The sequence below is a fragment of the Dama dama genome, chromosome 11 (assembly GCF_033118175.1).
Source record: "Dama dama isolate Ldn47 chromosome 11, ASM3311817v1, whole genome shotgun sequence".
NCBI classification, from domain to species: domain Eukaryota; kingdom Metazoa; phylum Chordata; class Mammalia; order Artiodactyla; family Cervidae; genus Dama; species Dama dama.
This window is the reverse complement of record NC_083691.1, coordinates 12,690,889-12,708,844: the sequence shown is the minus strand read 5'-3', so window position 1 is coordinate 12,708,844 and position 17,956 is coordinate 12,690,889. Positions and strand designations below refer to the sequence as shown.

General features: G+C 42.4%; 1 protein-coding gene across 3 annotated transcripts; it reads right to left on the bottom strand.

The window, feature by feature from the left end:
* Nucleotides 1-1,098: 1,098 nt before the first annotated feature.
* Nucleotides 1,099-9,704, bottom strand: PDCL (phosducin like). Of its 3 annotated transcripts, none has more exons than XM_061154724.1 (4): nt 9,585-9,704; nt 7,538-7,714; nt 3,575-3,756; nt 1,099-3,436 (listed from the first exon to the last, which is right to left on the bottom strand). In XM_061154724.1, the coding sequence occupies exons 2-4, from the start codon at nt 7,707-7,709 to the stop codon at nt 2,885-2,887; spliced, it is 906 nt and encodes a 301-aa protein (XP_061010707.1). In that variant the 5' UTR covers nt 7,710-7,714; nt 9,585-9,704; the 3' UTR covers nt 1,099-2,884. The 3 variants fall into 3 exon arrangements, with proteins under 3 accessions (XP_061010707.1, XP_061010710.1, XP_061010708.1); XM_061154727.1 differs by having other exon boundaries at nt 7,538-7,745; nt 9,486-9,671; XM_061154725.1 differs by having other exon boundaries at nt 9,486-9,670.
* Nucleotides 9,705-17,956: the final 8,252 nt, after the last annotated feature.

Below are 17,956 nucleotides of genomic sequence, written 5' to 3'. Positions count from 1 at the left end.
TGCCAGGCACCATTGTGGGTGCTGGGGATCATAAAAACAGCACTTATTTGAAGGCTGACTAGGTATTTTATGAATTGACTCATGTTACTCATCCGCACTTCTCAGATGAGGAAACTGAGGTGTGGAAGGATTCTCTATCTTGCCCACAAACCTGTAAATGTCAGCCTAGTCCCAGAGTGAATAGAGGCTATGCCATACACAGGGAGGAAAATAAATTCCATGCCTTCATGGGATTTTCATTCCAGAGGAAAGTGCAATCTGGAAAACTACTGAGATAATTTGTAATAGACAAGTATTGGTTTCTCATTCCTTCTCCCAAGTCCATGACCAAAAAGGAGGATCGTGTAAACAAAGAGAAGTGACCTGAATGCTCTTCTGTTTCAACTCCTTCCAATAAAAAAGGAAACAACAGCAGTGAACCCTTGTTTTGACAGCTGCTGTCACTCACCTTAATCAACAGGTTGGAGATCCTCAAACTTGAACCACCTGGAGGGCTTGTGAAAAGTGTGCTGGGCCACTCCCAGAATTTCTGATGCAGTTAGTCCAGGGGGAAGCCTGAGATTTTGCATTTCTAACAAGTTCCCCAGTGAAGCTGACACTGCAGTTCTGGGATCACACATGGAAAACAACTGAACAATCCATGAAGCACTGTTGTTCCCATTGCCAAGGTGAGGAAATTGAGTTTCAAGAAGGCTAGGTGCCTCACCAGAAGTTCCACCACCAGTGAGGAACAGAGAGGATTTGATCTGTCTGGCTCCAAAGCCTGTGCTGTTTGTACTTCCCCTAGGACAGGATTTCCCCATTCCATGTCTATTCACGTTATCCCAGAATTTCTGTTCTTGAAAGGCAAAGTCAAGGTGCTGGGAGAGCATGTTTTCATTTCCAATGAGAACCAAAGATGGCTTATAAAAGCTTTTAAAACATTTCTATTACCCAATAATTCCTCTTCTAGAAGTCTATACTATGAAAATGATCCAAAATATAGCCCCAAATACAAAGATGCTACTTGTTTTAGCCAAAAGCTAAGAATCTAAATATCCAATATCAAGGAACTGGTTAAATAAAGTATGGCCTATCCAAATGATGAAATATTATGAGGCCATTAAAAGTTATTTATTTAGAATTTAACATGTCAAAGCATTTATGATACAACATTAAGTTAAACAAAACATAGAATTAAATTCAATAAGCTCTCAATATTACTAAAAATATTGAAAAAGCTGGAAGGAAATAAACAAGAACATTGACAATAGCTGTCTCTGTTTCTAATTTCTATACTTCCCAAATACTTTCTACAATAAGCTTTTTTTAATTAAAAAAAACACCATGCAGTTTCTTTTTCTGGTTAACTACAAGAGATACTGTCAAGACCCTATTACAGTTAGTCAATTCCTAAAAAGCCAGGAAAAGCAAAACTGAACTTTAAAGCTAACATTTAATTAACAGATTATATTTTTCCTGACCCTACAATGTACATAGTTCAAAGTAAAAAAGTAAGAGGAAAAAAACTCAAAAGACAATCATTATCATAAACACACAGAAAGAAGACCAGCAAGATACCTGTAAAATGATAACAGGGATTATTTTTGGTTGGTGGAATTATAAGGCTTTTTACATCTTTTTAGTTTAACAATTATTGTTACATTTTCTACAATGAACATCAATTACTTTTTGAATAAAAAGTCTTTGCTGTTTTCCTTTTTAAGAGGAACTACCTCTTAAAAGGTTGTTTTTAAGAGACAACCACCAGCAAATTACAGCACATCTATACACTGGAATAAACAGCAACTTTAAAATGTTGTAAAAGAGTATTTACTAACACAGAAAAACATTTGATATATTAGCTGACCATACTATAAAACAGTATGTTCAGAATGATCCCATTGTTTTAACAATAAACACACAAAATGTCTGTGTATACAAAGAAAACACCTTGGAAGGAAATATCCCAAAATATTAATAGTGTTTTATCCTAGGTAGTAAGGTTAGAGAGTATTCTAATTTTCTTTTTTTTGCTTCTGTATTTTGGTAAATTTTCCTTTCTTAAATATTGGTTACTTTTCCAATATTTAAAAAAATTAACAAAAGCTACATTAAACAAATAAAAAAAAATTTTTACCTTGTTAAATAAAAGAGAAACAGAGAAAAGGTGAGCAGGGGTATCTTATTGAAAGATCTTTCTTTAAAAATGCTTCCCAGCTCCATCCCAGCTCTAATTTTTAAGTCAAGCTGATTTTCCGGCATCAAGAGGAAAGCCCATTTCTATCCTTCCTTCCTACTGTAGAGTTAACAACACCTGAGCAGGACATCGACTCCAGCAGCAAAGGTCACCCCTGTTGATGGGGCAAACATATGTGGTCCAGAACCTTTAAACAAGACCCTAGGGAGAACAGGGTCTTAGGGTTAAAAAATTTAACTGCCCTTTATGGTGATGAGTCTGATTACACGTGAATATAATATGATCATTGATGAAGGAAATGTAGTATTTATGTTGCAAATAACACACTAACTATAGGATTATACTCCCGGACCTGGCAAAGAGACCTCTGAGACCATCTGAAGACAATTTCCACGACACTGTCTTTAGGATGCTATGTAAATATTGACTGGAAACAATAACAGAGATGTCACGCTAGAGGATCTTAAGTAAACAGTGGAAAAGCCTGGCTTCCTGTTTATACAATGTTAAGTCACTTCATGGGGAACCACAAGGTGATTCAGCACGCTGATTTGATCGGAGAATTTCTTGACCTGACATATCATAGAAGGGACTATGAAGAAAAGGGGGAAAAGCCGGAAGATCACACAAAAGAATGAAAATAAACACGCGAACATGTGTCTCCCAGCCCAAACCATGAGAGGTCTATGCCACCGGCCCAGATGGTCAATCAATTTCTAAATCACTGTCCTCACTGTGGCAGGTGGCAGAGTTACGCACAGAGGTTAGCAACAAAACTTCCTTTTCTGGGAGCAATCCAAACTCCTGGAGGAAAGCCTCAAGGTCCACAGCAAAAAAATCTTCCCCCAGCTGGTCAGTGACACGGACAAAGTTGCCAATCAGTTCACCCCCCTTGTAGATGAGCAGGGCAGGGAGGGCATTCCTGGTGAAGCGGCTGCTGGCCCCGATCACCGAGCTCCTCACCCGGCAGAACTTGACGGCCGGGTACTCTGCCGCCAGGCAGAGCATGCAACCGTTCATGGCTTCGGTCCCCGGGATGCCGTCCTCGTAAATGTGGACCATGATGAGGGTGCTCCTCTGCTCCTTGTCGATCATGTCCAGGAACCCTTCTCCGCTGGGGATCTCAAAAACCTGCTTGAACTGGGGCCCCTGGTAGAGCTGCTGCCGCATCTCTTCCATCCTCTGCTTCCGGTACTGCTGCAGGAACTCCTCATCGTCCTGGTCCTCGTTCATCACGGTCAAGTCCTTCAGAGTCATCTGCGGGGGGACCAGCAGTGAGCGTAAGAGATGTAAAGCCAACAGCGACACACATTACACAAGACGGGTGAGGTGCCATGCTAATAACACTGGAGATCAGGGGTAGCTTCTGAGCGAGGCCGGGGTGCTTCTAATTACCTTCCCACTGATCTTCTCCTGGAGGTCCTTCTGCTTCTGCTGCTCCTCCTCTTCGTCCAGATGGGACCTGCAGCTCAGGGACAGCTTCTTGATCAGCCTCTCCATCTCCCGGCACTGCTCCTCCCGCTGCTCTGTCTCCAGCTGTTTGAAGCGGCGCCAGTCATTGATCACGCCTTTTGGACCTGAGTCAGGGGTGAAAGTGGAGGTGACCGAGGATGAGCAAGGAATTAGGGGCCAGGGCACATCTGCCCAGAGCTGGCTCCATCAACAGCACAGGGATGCTCACACAGGGCAGCGTGATCCACACACAGGCACGTCCATGGCAGGACAGTGTGCGAGAATTAAAGGGCCACATTAAGACCCAATCTTAGGAGATGAGTGAAATGAATTCAGACTCATCTACCCAAAGGACAATAAAGCAACTCTTAGAAACAGTAAGGTAGCTATAGGTTCCCTGCCATGAAAAGTGTCTAAACATATTAGGTCAAAAAAGAAAAAGTAAAATGCAGAACAATATCATGGTATGATCCTCCAATTTTTAGAAAAGGAACTATATGTTCATGTATAAATATTTACATATATTTGTCTATGTGTGTGTACATTTATATGACCTCTATATGTGCATGTAGAAAAAGGGCCAGAAAAAGAGGTAAACTGTTAACAGCGGATATATCCAGGAAGTAAGATCTAAGGAGACTGGTGAGAGAGAACTTTTACTTTTTCCTTTCCACACTTCCGTATTATCTGACTTTTTATAACAAGATTGTGGCAGGTTGTCCTGTTATTCAAACTAACCCCAAACCTCCCAGCCCCCTGCTATATAGCCCGGCCCCTTACCACGTGACTTGTAATACGACCTCTGGGATGAAAACATGTATCCCCAGCCCACTGATGCAGGGCTTGGCCATGTGACTTACTGTGGCCACTGAATTCTGAGCAAAAACTTAACAAGCCGTTCTATGTCTCCAACAGCCCTCTCTTTCTCCACACTTGGTCAGGAGAACCGTGTGTCTCCAAAGGGGCTGCTCCTTCAGCCTAGTTCCTGGGATGAGAGGACACGTGACGCAGAAGCAAGGCTGCTGGTGATCCAGACGGGCAACAAGTAACATGACTGAGAAATAAACCTTTGCTGTCACAAGACTCTGAGACTGGGAGGTCAAGGTTTATTTGTCGTCACAGGAAAAAAAATATAAATATCTGTATGAAGAAAACTTTAAAATGCTGCCAAGAAATACTAAGAGAGACCTGAATAAATGGAAAAGCAACACCATATTCCTGACTAGGAAAACACAACATCACAAGGGCATCATCATCCCTAAATTCACCCATATATTTAACGCATTTCTGATAAACATATGTGATTACACACGTGTGCATGCTCCTTTGGAAAAATAAGAAAACGGAAGTTAAGAAAATAATGACATAGAAGAGTACTGTATGGGGACCAGGCTTACCAGATACTAAAACATATTGTAATGGAATAATTAAAGCAGTGTGGGAGGACTTCCCTGGTGGTCCAGTGGTGAAGAATCCGCATGCTAAAGCAAGGGATAGGGGTTCAATCCTGGTCCGGAGGATTCCACGGACTGTAGACCAACTAAGCCCGTGTGCCACAAGTACTGAAGCCCATGGGCCCTAGAGCCTGTGCTCCACAACCAGAGAAGCCACTGCAATGAGAAGCCCGAGCACCGCAGCTAGAAGCCCCTGCGAAGCAACGAAGACCCAGTGCGGTTATAAACAGATAAGTAATTAAAAGAGAAGAACACCACTGTGATGTTAAAAGACGAATCAGTGGGAGAGGCTACCAAGTACAGCCAAAGACGCAAATACAAGCAGAAATTCAGTACAAGATAGAACTGGCATTTCAAAACAACGGAGAAATGGCCAGTCCTGGGGTCTGAGCAATGCCCTGGGCCCAGCAAAGGGACCAAGTTTCCAGAGCCTTGAAGACAAGGGGTAACACCCCAAAATACAGACTCATTTCCCACTCTACCTTCATTGGCCGAGCAGCTGCCAAGAATAAAGGTCGCATCTCCCAATACCTGACAAACAAATGCAGTATTGCCTCACGACTCGATTGCTTCTCTGAGGTGCCCACCAGTGTTGTTGGGGAGAAGCTTCGAGAACAAGTTGAGGAGCGGCTGTCCTTCTATGAGACTGGAGAGATTCCCTGAAAGAATCTGGATGTCATGAAGGAGGCAATGGTTTAGGCAGAGGAAGCAGCTGCCGAGATTACTAGGAAGCTCAAGAAACAGGAGAAGAAATGCTTGAAGAAGGAAAAGAAAAGGCTGGCTGCAATTGCCCTGGCTTCTTCAGAAAATAGCAGTGCCCCGGAGGAGTGTGAGGAGACAAATGAAAGACCCAAAAAGAAGAAAAAGCAAAAGCCCCAGGAGGCTCTTCAGGAGAATGGAATGGAAAACCCATCTGTCTCTTTTTCCAAACCCAAGAAAAAGAAATCTTTTTCCAAGGAAGAGCTAGTTAGTAGTGATCTTGAAGAGACAGCTGGTACTGGAAGTCTTCCCAAGAGGAAGAAATCTTTTCCCAAAGAGGAACCAGTTACTGACCCTGATGAGTCAGAAAACAAGAGGGTCCCCAAGAAAAAGCAGAAATTGTCTTCCAAGGAGGAGCCACTCAGCAGTGGACCTGAAGAGGCTGCTGCCAGCAAGAGCAGCGGCTCCAAGAAAAAGAAAAGGCTCTGAAAGCTATCCCAGGAAAGTTAGAATGGACATCTTCCTAGTGGGGCATAACTTACAGAGGTATTCCCCATCCCATCCCCTAGAGCCCAATAAAAATAAAAACAAACAAACAAAAAACAATGGAGAAAAGATGGCTTATTCAGTCAGTGATATTGAAATAACTGGGTATCAATATGAAAAAAATTAAGCTGGAGTCCTACCACTTAACAAAATGAATTCCAAATACATCAACAGTTAAGTGTTAAACAAACAAACAAACAAAATCATAAAAATACTTTTTTTAAAAGGCATGGGAGAAAGAAAAAAAAAAAAGGCATGGGAGTCTTTTTTAATAATCCTCGAGTGGAGAAAGGCCTTTTACATAAGAAATAAAACTAAGAAACTATAAAATAATGCTTTCAAGCACATAACAATTGGAAAAAAAAAAAAAAAAACACTTTCTGCCAAGAAAAGAGCAAAAACCAAGAGACAATAAAATAGAAATATTTGCAACTCAAACCACAGATTATTTTCCTTAATATATAGATTCCTAAGAAGAAAAAGACCAAGTACCCAATTTTGAAAATGAGCAGAGGACATTAACATATCCTTTAAAATTAGAAAAACAGGCTCGTCACTCCAAACCTAGAGGGGTGGAATGGAGGTTTAAAAGGGAGGGGACATATGTATACCTATGGTTGATTCATGTTGATGTATAGCAGAAACCAACATAATATTGTAAAGCAACTACCCTCCAATTAAAAATAAATAAAATTTTTTTAAAAAGACTTGTCACTTCTAAAAAGATAAAAACTAAAACTACAGTGAAGTGCCATTTGTCATCCATCAGGATGGCATCAGAGTATCAAAAAAGTTTGGTAACACAGCAGAATGTCATGTATATGGGAGCTGTCACACTCCTGCTTAAACTACAAACCAGTACCAGCTCAACTGACAGCAATTTGGAAATAATAAAATGTAGAAGTGTAAATATGCCATGACTAGGAATTTAGACTACCAATATACTCATACCCATGATTTATGGGATATCAAACACCTATTCATTTGAGAAGCTAGACTCAAAACACAGGCCAGGCTAATTGAATCATCAGTACACTGCTATGCATACTGTTAGTATCACGCAGTGCAATACTAACGCCGTGAAATGGTAACACTGGGTTGTCTCTAGATGCGCAACTGGAATTAGAGAGACGTGTTCATGAGACTTCTGATACATATTTAACGGACATTTTTTAAACCTATTCCCAGAGCCCAGGATCTCCAGTACCTGTGTTAACTGAGATGCCTTCGCCTGCCAAGTCCGCGTCTGCGGGCGTGGAACCGCCAGCCAGGGCACCTCTGCCTCCGTCCTTGTCCTCGTGGTCGCTGTCCTCCTCCTCACTGCTGCTATAATAGTACTGCAGCTTCTCCCCCAGCAACTTATCATCCAGGGTCGTCATCGTGCCTGGGAGAGGGCGGCAACAGCAGGCTCTGAGCTGGTTTGGATCAGACAGACATGAATCTGAAGAGTTGGGGCTCACCTGTGCTCAGATCTACTATTCATAAGACCCTAAAAGTGACTGTTTTCATACACAGGATCTCAGCAAATCCACACGATGATCCTGTGACACTTATCACGCTCTTTTTGTAGAAGGTAAAACTGAGGCTCAGATGAGGAAAGTTTCACTGCCAAAAGTTTATAGCAAACAGTTGAGCTGGGCTCAGATCCCAGAGGTTCCTAACTCCAAGAGACTGCAGGTGTGGGTTACTGTCTTCTGACCAGTGTACACACAGGATACCCTGAAGGAGGGTAGTGGGTCAGAGGAATCTACAGAGTGACAAGATTTTTATCTCCACATACTTTTCGGTTTACCTACCAAGCAAGACTGCTGGTAATTGAAAAACTGGATAAGAATTCTCAGGAAAAAATCCAAAAAGCAGCACCAAGAGTGGGATGCTGAGACACTGCTTGTCTAAGCCCATCACTCATTCATCTCTTGCCTTCCACTTCCCAGTGAGAGTTAGAAAGCCTTACCAACTTTGGTTAAAAGAGGGGCCCATAACAAGATTTAATAACCCCCCAGTGCTTAAGTTTCCTAATGTGGGTCGGTTGGCAAAGAGACCATCTGCAATGCAGAAGACGCCCGTTCAATACTGGGTCAGGAAGATCCCCTGGAGAAGGAAATGGCAACCCATTCCAGAATTCCTGCCTGGGAAATCCCATGGACAAAGGAGCCTGGAGCGCCACAGTCTATAGGATCGCAAGAGTTGCACACGACTTAGCGACTAAACCACCACACCACCAGTGTTTAAAGCACCATGGTGAGAGCCAAGCTTCTGCATCAGAAGAAGCCTGGGACATTTGGGGAGAAAGGTACAGCTTAGTCCCTCACAGGTCTGCCTGAGGATCTCACCAGGAGGGGCTGTAACTCCAGAATGCCTTCCTTTAAATATTGCAATACCATGCTTCCTAGATTATAGGCATCCACGCCCCTGTTAAGACTCCATAACAGTGACTACTCCCACCGGGCGGGGAGGTCTTGAAAACAAGAGATCGCCAATGCCCAGGACGAGGCCTCTGCACAATTTGCGAAGTTCACAGAGACAGCCCAGATCTGTGGGGATACCCAGGGACCCGGGCAGCCAGACGAAGAGGTGGGGTGCAAAGTGGCAGGGCTGAGAAAAAAGGTGCAGGAGCAAAGCCTCCCGGGGGGGCGGGGGGGCGGTGAGAGAAATGGGACCAAACCTAACTTAAAGAGGCAGAGGGGCCCAGGCGGTGCAAGGTGAAAAGACAGGAGACTCGGCAGGGATACGTATACGAAGAGGGCGCTGCCTTAGGGAGGCGGCGGCAATGCCAGTGCCCGCGGAGGGGATGGGGAAGAGGCGGGGCCTTTAAAGGGAGGGGCAGAAGGCGGGGCCCGAGGGAGGTCTCACGGAGGAGGCGGTGCCCTTAAGGGGAGGGGGCCGAGGGCGGGGTCCGCGGGAGAGTTCGCGGAGGAGGCGGGGCCCTTCGGAGGAAGTAGTCGAGGGCGGGGCCCGCAGAAGGGCGGCAGAGAGGCGCGGAACCTTGGGGGATCCCGAGGGAGGTGGGGCCAGCGGAGGGAGCCGGGAAGCGGCAAAGACCTTAGGGGTCTAGGGGCCGCGCCAACCGGGCCATCTCGTCCAGGCTTGCCGACCACCTGTACTCTGCCACCTCCCACCTCATACCCTATCCCCGCCGCTTCTTCCCGGCTGACCTCAGTGCAGTTCCCCGGCCTAGTTCAGTCCGATCCTTCAGGATGGCACTACGGAAAGAAGGGTAACGCTCGGCTGGAGGAAGAGAAGTGGCTCCGCACCTTGAGCACCAAGAGAAAAGCCGCCTGAGTCCCGACTGCGCGGCCCAATGGGGCAGCCTTTCTGCGTCAGCGCGGACACACGCTGCCCAATTAGAGGAAGCGCATCCTGGCCGGTCGAGCGGGAAGCTACGGGTCCTACTTTAGGACAAACTTCTCGACAACAGTGATACTCTTCTATTTGCTTTATTTTTGTTTTAATTTGAACGAAAGGCCACGCTAGATATGCCCAGCTTTGAGCAATAAGAACAATTTCATTGTCTTTGACGTGTCCGAAAACATTCCACATGTATTTTTACTGATTGTTAATCACATCACGTCTAGTAAGACAGAGGAAAGGTTTGGACATTAATTTTGCCCAAGAACACACAGCCACTTTGGATTAAAAGAAGAAAGTCAAGTCCAAGACAACTAAACGCAAAGTGAAATCCTGTATTGGATTCCGGAACAGAAAAAGGACTTGAATGAGACAGCTGATGAAATTTGAATAAGGTGTATCAAGAAACAATAGTATTGTTATCAATAGTTTTGATAATTGAGCTACAGTTATGTAAGATATAAACTTCAGGGAGTTCTGGGAGAAGAATATAGGGGAACTCTATACTATTTTAAACTTTTTGGAAACGTAAAATGATTTCAGATTCTGAGCCCTTGTTGAGGCGTCAAATACACAACATGAAGTAGCTCCTGGAAAGCTTTGTGTAAATTGAATCATTCAAAATATACTAAAACAGTACACTGTTTAAAATATAGGTAAGTTTTATTTCCCTAAAATTTGAGAGATTATTTGTGATTCTAAACCACCTGCATTTGTCTGCAAATTTGTATATGCGCGTGTTTTTCTGAGAAGTTGTTTGTCCAGGCTATCAAGAGTCAAAATGCCCATCCCCAGATTTAGGGAAAGTTCATATAAAGAGATCCCATGGTAACTTTTTGTATTTTTGTTTGCAGAGTGAGTAATCTTACCTTAATCAGATTTTGTGAACAGCCAACTTAAATATGCTTGTGATCTGCTTTAAGTGACAAGCCAGGGACTTCCCTGGTGGTTCAGTGATTAAGACTCTACACTCCCAAGAAGGGGACCCCTGGTTCCTTCTCTGGTCAGTTAACTAAGATCCCACACTTTGCTTGGTGGCCAAAAATAATGATAATAAAATTTTTAAAGTAAGTGACAAGCCAGCACCCAGCAATAGTCTCTATATAGGAGAGTCCGCCAAAATATTTGTTAAATACTAGATAAATGCTTGGGCTTCCTTCATAGCTCAGTTGGTAAAAAATCTGCCTACAATGCAGGGCATCCAGGTTTGATTCCTGGGTTGGGAATATCCCCTAGAGAAGGAAATGGCAATCCACTCCAGTATTCTTACCTGGAAAATCCCATGGACAGAGGAGCCTGATGGGCTACAGTCCATGGGGTCGCAAGAGTCAGACACAACTTAGCAACTAAACCACCACCAGATAAATGCTTTGGTTTTTTTTTCCCTCTCACATCTCCCTGAAGCAGTGGTCTTCTTCATGCATGAAGGCTCCTTTTCCTTTAAAATTCACTTTCAGTTTAAGGCTGCAAGTCTCAAGGGGGTCTTCAGAGCTGCTCAACAATCCTAGTTACCATGGACAGACTATTCCCCTACCCTCTAAGCAAAGCAGTTTACACCTGGTCTTTCACATCTTCAACACTCCTTCCCCTGTCCTGGCTTATTACCTTATGACCTCAATTCTTATTTCAAGTGAGAAACAGAAGCAATCAGTAGAGACTTGTACCCTCAAAATGTACCAACAACCCCCTGCATCTGGGTCTATGAAATGAATCACCAGTGCAGTGGATTCTGCTCCTCCAACCTAGAAAAGGAATCTTCTGCAGGTTCTCCCCTTCTCTCTCCCCTGCGCATTCAGGCTTTCTTTCTGTTTTTCTAGTTTTCATCTCTAAAAGAAAATCCTCTCAGATACCATTTTCCACTGTTCAGATTGTTAAAAATCAAAAAAGTTTGATAGCACTCAATGAGACCATGGGAGATACATGACTGATAGGAGTATAAGTTGATACAACTCTTATGGATGGCAATTGAGAAATATCTATCAATGTGTGTTTAGCATATGCAATCCCACTCTGGAAAGTCTATCCTATCGATATAGTTGCATGTATGTATTGTTTAGTTTGTTAAAAAAAAAAAAAAAGAAAGAAACATGGAGAACATTATGTATCTACTAGTTTCCTGCCTTTTGCAATAAAAATAGGGACAAATAATACTATTTTCTTATGTGTGCAGGAAGAAAAGCATTGAAGAATTTACAAGAAATAATTCAAATGGGAATCAGGAGTGGGAGAGAGACTTTTTATATATAATGTTTTACTGTAATTTTTAATCATGAGAAACGCTGGGCTGGAAGAAACACAAGCTGGAATCAAAATTGCCGGGAGAAATACCAATAACCTCAGATATGTAGACGACACCACCCTTATGGCAGAAAGTGAAGAGGAACTAAAAAGCCTCTTGATGAAAGTGAAAGAGGAGAGTGAAAAAGTTGGCTTAAAGCTCAACATTCAGATAACTAAGATCATGGCATCTGGTCCCATCACTTCATAGGAAATAGATGGGGAAACAGTGGAAACTGTGTCATACTTTATTTTGGGGGGGCTCCAAAATCACTGCAGATGGTGACTGCAGCCATGAAATTAAAAGACGCTTACTCCTTGCAAGGAAAGTTATGACCAACCTGGATAGCCTATTTAAAAGCAGAGACATTATTTTGCCAACAAATGTCCGTCTAGTCAAGGCTATATTTTTTCCAGTGGTCATGTATGGATGTGAGAGTTGGAGGGTGAAGAAAGCTGAGCACAGAAGAATTGATGCTTTTGAACTGTGGTGTTGGAGAAGACTCTTGAGAGTCCCTTGGACTGCAAGGAGATCCAAGCAGTCCATCCTAAAGGAGATCAGTCCTGGGTGTTCACTGGAAGGACTGATGCTGAAGCTGAAACTCCAATACTTTGGCCACCTGATATGAAGAGTTGACTCATTTGGAAAAGACCCTAATGCTGGGAAGGATTGGGGGCAGGAGGAGAAGGATATGACAGAGGATGAGATGGCTGGATGGCATCACTGACTCGATGGACATGGGTTTGGGTAGCCTCCGGGAGTTGGTGATGGACAGGGAGGCCTGGCGTGCTACAATTCATGCGGTCACAAAGAGTCGGACACGATTGAGCAACTGAACTGAACTGAACTGAATCATCTGAAAGTATTATCTATTATGTTCCAAAACTTAATATTTTTTTGAAAATCAATCCTCACTTTCCTCCTTCACCATGCCTCTCCAACCACATTTCATTTCTCTGATCTCCTTTACAGCCAGAACCAATAGATCCCTCATTCTCTCCTCATCCTACTTCAGTAAGGCTTTTGTTGCCCCCAGTCCACTGAAACCACACCTGTGGGGGTAACTAGTGACTTCCAAGTCGCCAAATCCTAGATAGAACCACTCAGCAACATTTGACAGTTATTCCTACTTCTGGAAGCGCTTTCTTCTCTTGGTTTCATGAAGGATGGGCTTCCCTGATAGCTCAGTTGATAAAGAATCCACCTGCAATGCAGATCCTGGTTTGATTCCTGGGTCAGGAAGATCCCCTGGAGAAGGGATAGGCTACCCACTCCAGTATTCTGGCTTTCTTCTCTTGGTTTTCTGAAGGATACCTTCTCCTAGTTTTTCCAACTTCGTTGATACCCTCATTAACTGCTTTGCTTCTGACCTCTAAATAAGAGAATGTCCCAGGTTCAACCTTTTCACACGTTTTTGTAGACTCCTTGTATGTATACCCCTGTCAAAGAATAATATGGAAGAAGTTAATTATATGCAAACAGATTTACTCATATGAAAGAGTATCAATAGGTGCTTGTCAACAGGGCTTTTAAAAGGGAGGATTTATAAAAGAGAGCAGGGAGATGTGGGATGTCTGGAAACCATGATTCTTGTCTGCTTTTCTAGAGGGAAACTGACAAGCTAGCATTTTGCAAAGCAGTCAGTCTAGGCAGCCTGCCCTGGAGCTGGCTGGCTCAAGGCATCAATGAAAACAATGTTAGCTATTTATAGATTCTGCAGAAAACTGTGAAGTACAGGGAACAGGTTGTCTCTGTCTATTGTAAGCACCTCTACTTGGCTGAGCCAATTTCCTCATCAAAATTCTCTCAACTTCTCATGTCAGGGTTTTCCAGAGAAATATGTTCAAAATACAGGTCATATTTTGATTTGTAAGCATGTACTTTCATTTATGAAAATTTTAGTCCTGAGGATGTGCTGGTAAGTATTAATTATTGCCTGAATTTAATTGGTCTAAGTTTTAAAACCATGCAACAATTCCTATCTAAATGTATGAGAAAATAATAGGGCCATAGTTTGTATTATGAATCCCATATTTTATTCCTTTTTTAAAAAAATATCCCTTGGGTTTCTTTAAGGTTCCAAGAAATGTGAATAAGTGTAGTATAAGTGCCTTAGTTATCTATTCAGTCACTCAGTTGTGTCCGACTCTTTGTGACCCCATGAACCGCAGCACACCAGGCCTCCCTGTCCATCACCAACTCCCAGAGTTCACCCAAACCCATGTCCATTGAGTCGGTGATGCCATCCAACCATCTCATCCTCTGTCATCCCCTTCTCCTCCTGCCCTTAATCTTTCCCAGCATCAGGGGCTTTTCCAATGAATCAGCTCTTCATATCAGGTGGCCAAAGTATTGGAGCTTCAGCTTCAACATCAGTCCCTCCAATGAACACCCAGGACTGATCTCCTTTAGGATGGACTGGTTGAATCTCCTTGCAGTCCAAGGGACTCTCAAGAGACTTCTCCAATACCACAGTTCAAAAGCACCAGTTCTTCAGCTCTCAGCTTTCTTTATAGTCCAACTCTCACATCCATACATAACTACTGGAAAAACCATAGCCTTGACTAGACAGACCTTTGTTGACAAAGTAATGTCTCGCTTTTTAATATGCTGTCTAGGTTGGTCATAACTTTCCTTCCAAGGAGTAAGCGTCTTTTAATTTCATGGCTGCAATCACCATCTGCAGTGATTTGGGAGCCCAGAAAAATAAAGTCAGCCACTGTTTCCCCATCTATTTCCCATAAAGTGATGGGACCAGATGCCATGATCTTAGTTTTCTGAATGTTGAGCTTTAAGCCAACTTTTTCACTCTCCTCTTTCACTTTCATCAAGAGGCTCTTTACTTCTTCACTTTCTGCCATAAGGGTGGTGTTGTCTGCATATCTGAGGTTATTGATATTTCTCCCGGCAATCTTGATTCCAGCTTTTGCTTCATCCAGCCCCGCGTCTCTCATGATGTACTCTCATATAAGTTAAATAAGCAGGGTGACAATATACAGCCGTGACGTACTCCTTTTCCTATTTGGAACCAGTCTGTTGTTCCATGTCCAGTTCTAACTGTTGCTTCCTGACCTGCGTACAGGTTTCTCAAGAGGCAGGTCAGGTGGTCTGGTATTCCCATCTCTTTCAGAGTTTTCCACAGTTTATTGTGATTCATGCAGTCAAAGGCTGGCGTAGTTATCTATTGCTGTAGAACAAATTACCCCAACATTGAGAGACAGAACAATATTCATATCTCCTAGTGTATGTGAGTCAGGGCTCTGGGCATGACTGAGCTTGGTGCCTCTGGCTCAAGATCTCCTATAATGTTGCAGTCAAACTGTTGGCCAGGACTGAGGTCTTATTCTCAAGTGGGGAGTTGGGGCAACAGAGATCCACTTTCAAGCTGACTTCCATGGTTGCTGGCAGACCCCTTCTTTTCCACCTGCGTTGGCTTCCTAAATTGCCCTTGTTATCTATGAGAGAGAGAGAGAGAGAGAGGATGGTGGGGGGTGGGGGTGAGGGGTGGGGTGGGGTCCGGGACAGAGAATCCAAGACAGAGAGAGAGAGAGAGAGAGAGAGAGAGAGAGAGAATCCAAAACCAAGACAGAAATCAGTCTTTTATAACCTAACCTTCGAAGTTACACCCATCACTTCGGTTGTATTATTTTCATTTGAAGTGAGCCAGTGAATCCAGCCCACACTCAAGGGGAAGGGATTATACAAGAACATCAATTCCATACCAAGAGGCTGAAGGGTCCACCCTGTAAAGTTCTTCTTAGGGGGACTGAAAGCCAGTTAAGTATGGAGACATATTTAGGTTGGTAATATTTTAGAGGATTTTGAAAGTTAGATAACATAATTAAAAATCAGAAGAATAGCTATCATTGTAATTTTTTGCAAAAAGTAAATTAGACAGCTTAAAGAGTTGAGCGGACAGAAAACAGGAATCAACAAAAGGTAAAAAGGTAAGAGTAAGAGAAAACTAATAAAACGTTTAAGTATAAATGTAAATGTACAGTTTTAATACTGATTTTCATTCATCTCTTTTGTTCTCCTCTTTGTATTATAGAGGGTTATCCAGTTGTATGCTTGCTGGGAATGTTGTTTGCATCATCAGGAATATGACTGTGTCCTGAGTCAGTGAACAGTATTCTCCAGGACCACTCAGTTTATTTTACCAGTATTTAGGGGTGATGTGCAGAGTGACATTTCCTTTTAACGAGAGTACCATGTGTAATTTACAGTTTTTGAAGCATTTTACCTGTAATGTCTTTGCTCATTCATAGAGTATTGAAGGTATTTCCTAGTAGGAAAAACAAAATCCATGAGCTGTAAAAGCATTTATTTGCCTTTTATCAAGGGAAAAATCTTGATCCAACCAGATCTGCCAACTATTATTAAACATATTTAAAGTTTTGAAGTAACTGAAATACTTAAATGCCTTGAGGCTGGGTTCCCAGGCTTACTCTACCCTTACCATTTTTCCAGATTATAATCAACTGGAGATAAAACAAGACTTGGTCCTCCACTGAGTTTCCCAGATAAATATCTTTGTAAATTTAGAACAAATTTGTCCCTGTTGTTTGGATTATTTTTGTTATAAAAGTATTAAAGGTCGAGAAATATTAATAGTTTCGGATAACATCAACCAGTATGAGAATTGTTTAAAATAACCTTTCTCTTTACCTTTCTCTCTCTGTCAGTATGGGGCCAATTTGTGGCTACTGAATATGTCTTTCTTATTTAGAAATTAGACTAAGCAACTTTTTGTTTTTGTATTAATGAATGTAAAACCAGTGAGGGCTACTTCCTTATATAATACTTTTTTAAGTTTTAAAAGTGGTATCTTTAGTGTAGGCTTTAATTTTATAAGTTGAAATTTGCTTTAGATGTTAGATTATCCTTAAGAAGCAATTAAATTTCTTTTTAAGGTTTTGGTTAGAACATCTGTGAAAATCAGGAAACCTCTTTGCTTTCATAGCTTTGACAACAATATTTTAGTAACAATATTTTTCTTTAAGTAGCCCACATATTTAAAATGTAAGAAGCAAAATACTTTTTTTAAAGAAATATTTTGGTTTCTCTTATTTACATATACATTTTTAATCTCTATAAGCTAGTCAGGACAGAGCTTCATTAGATTTTGACAGTGTGTCGTAACAGATACGGGGCTTCCCAGGTGGTACAGAATATGCCTGTGCAGGAGATGCAAGAGACATGGGTTCCATCCCTGGGTCAGGAAGATCCTTTAGAGTAGGAAATAGCAACCCACTCCAGTATTCCTGCCTGGAGAATCCCAGGGATGGAGGAGCCTGGTGGGCTACAGTCCATGGGATCTCAAAGAGTCAGACACGACTGAGCACACATGCAATAATAGATAAAACCTGTATTCTGATTAATATGGTGGATTACACTGATTGATTTTCAAGTGTTAAACTAGTCTTACATTCCTGAGATAAACCCTATTTGGACATGATGGATCATAATTTACATATATAAATATCTGGATTTGCTAAGATTTTAAGGATTTTTGCATCTGTGTTCACAAGGGATATTGAGCTGTAATTTTTTTGTGAAGTTATTGTCAGGTTTCAATGCCAGGGTTTTATTGGTCTAATGAAACTAGTTAGGAAGTTCTCTCCTCCATTTTCTGAAAGAGCTTCTGTGAAACTGACATTATTTCATCGTTAAATGTTTAATAGAATTCACCTGGGAAACCACTGGGGGCCTGAAGTTTCCTTTGTGGGAAGCTTTTCATAATGAATTTCACTTGTTCAGTAGATAACACAGCTGTGGCAGGCAGCTTCTAAAATGGCTCCTGTAGCAGTAAATAATCTGTCTTTCAGCTCTCAATTCACTCTTCTTGCTTTGTAAGAATGGACAGAATTCCTTTATGCATCTCTCCTTTGCAGTGAGCGCAATAAAGTTCTCAGTAGTGGGCACTGGAGGAGGAGGGGCTGTGGTCAGTGGTACGGCCATAGGGACATCCAGTGGAGTTCTTCCCCAGCCACGGGCCCA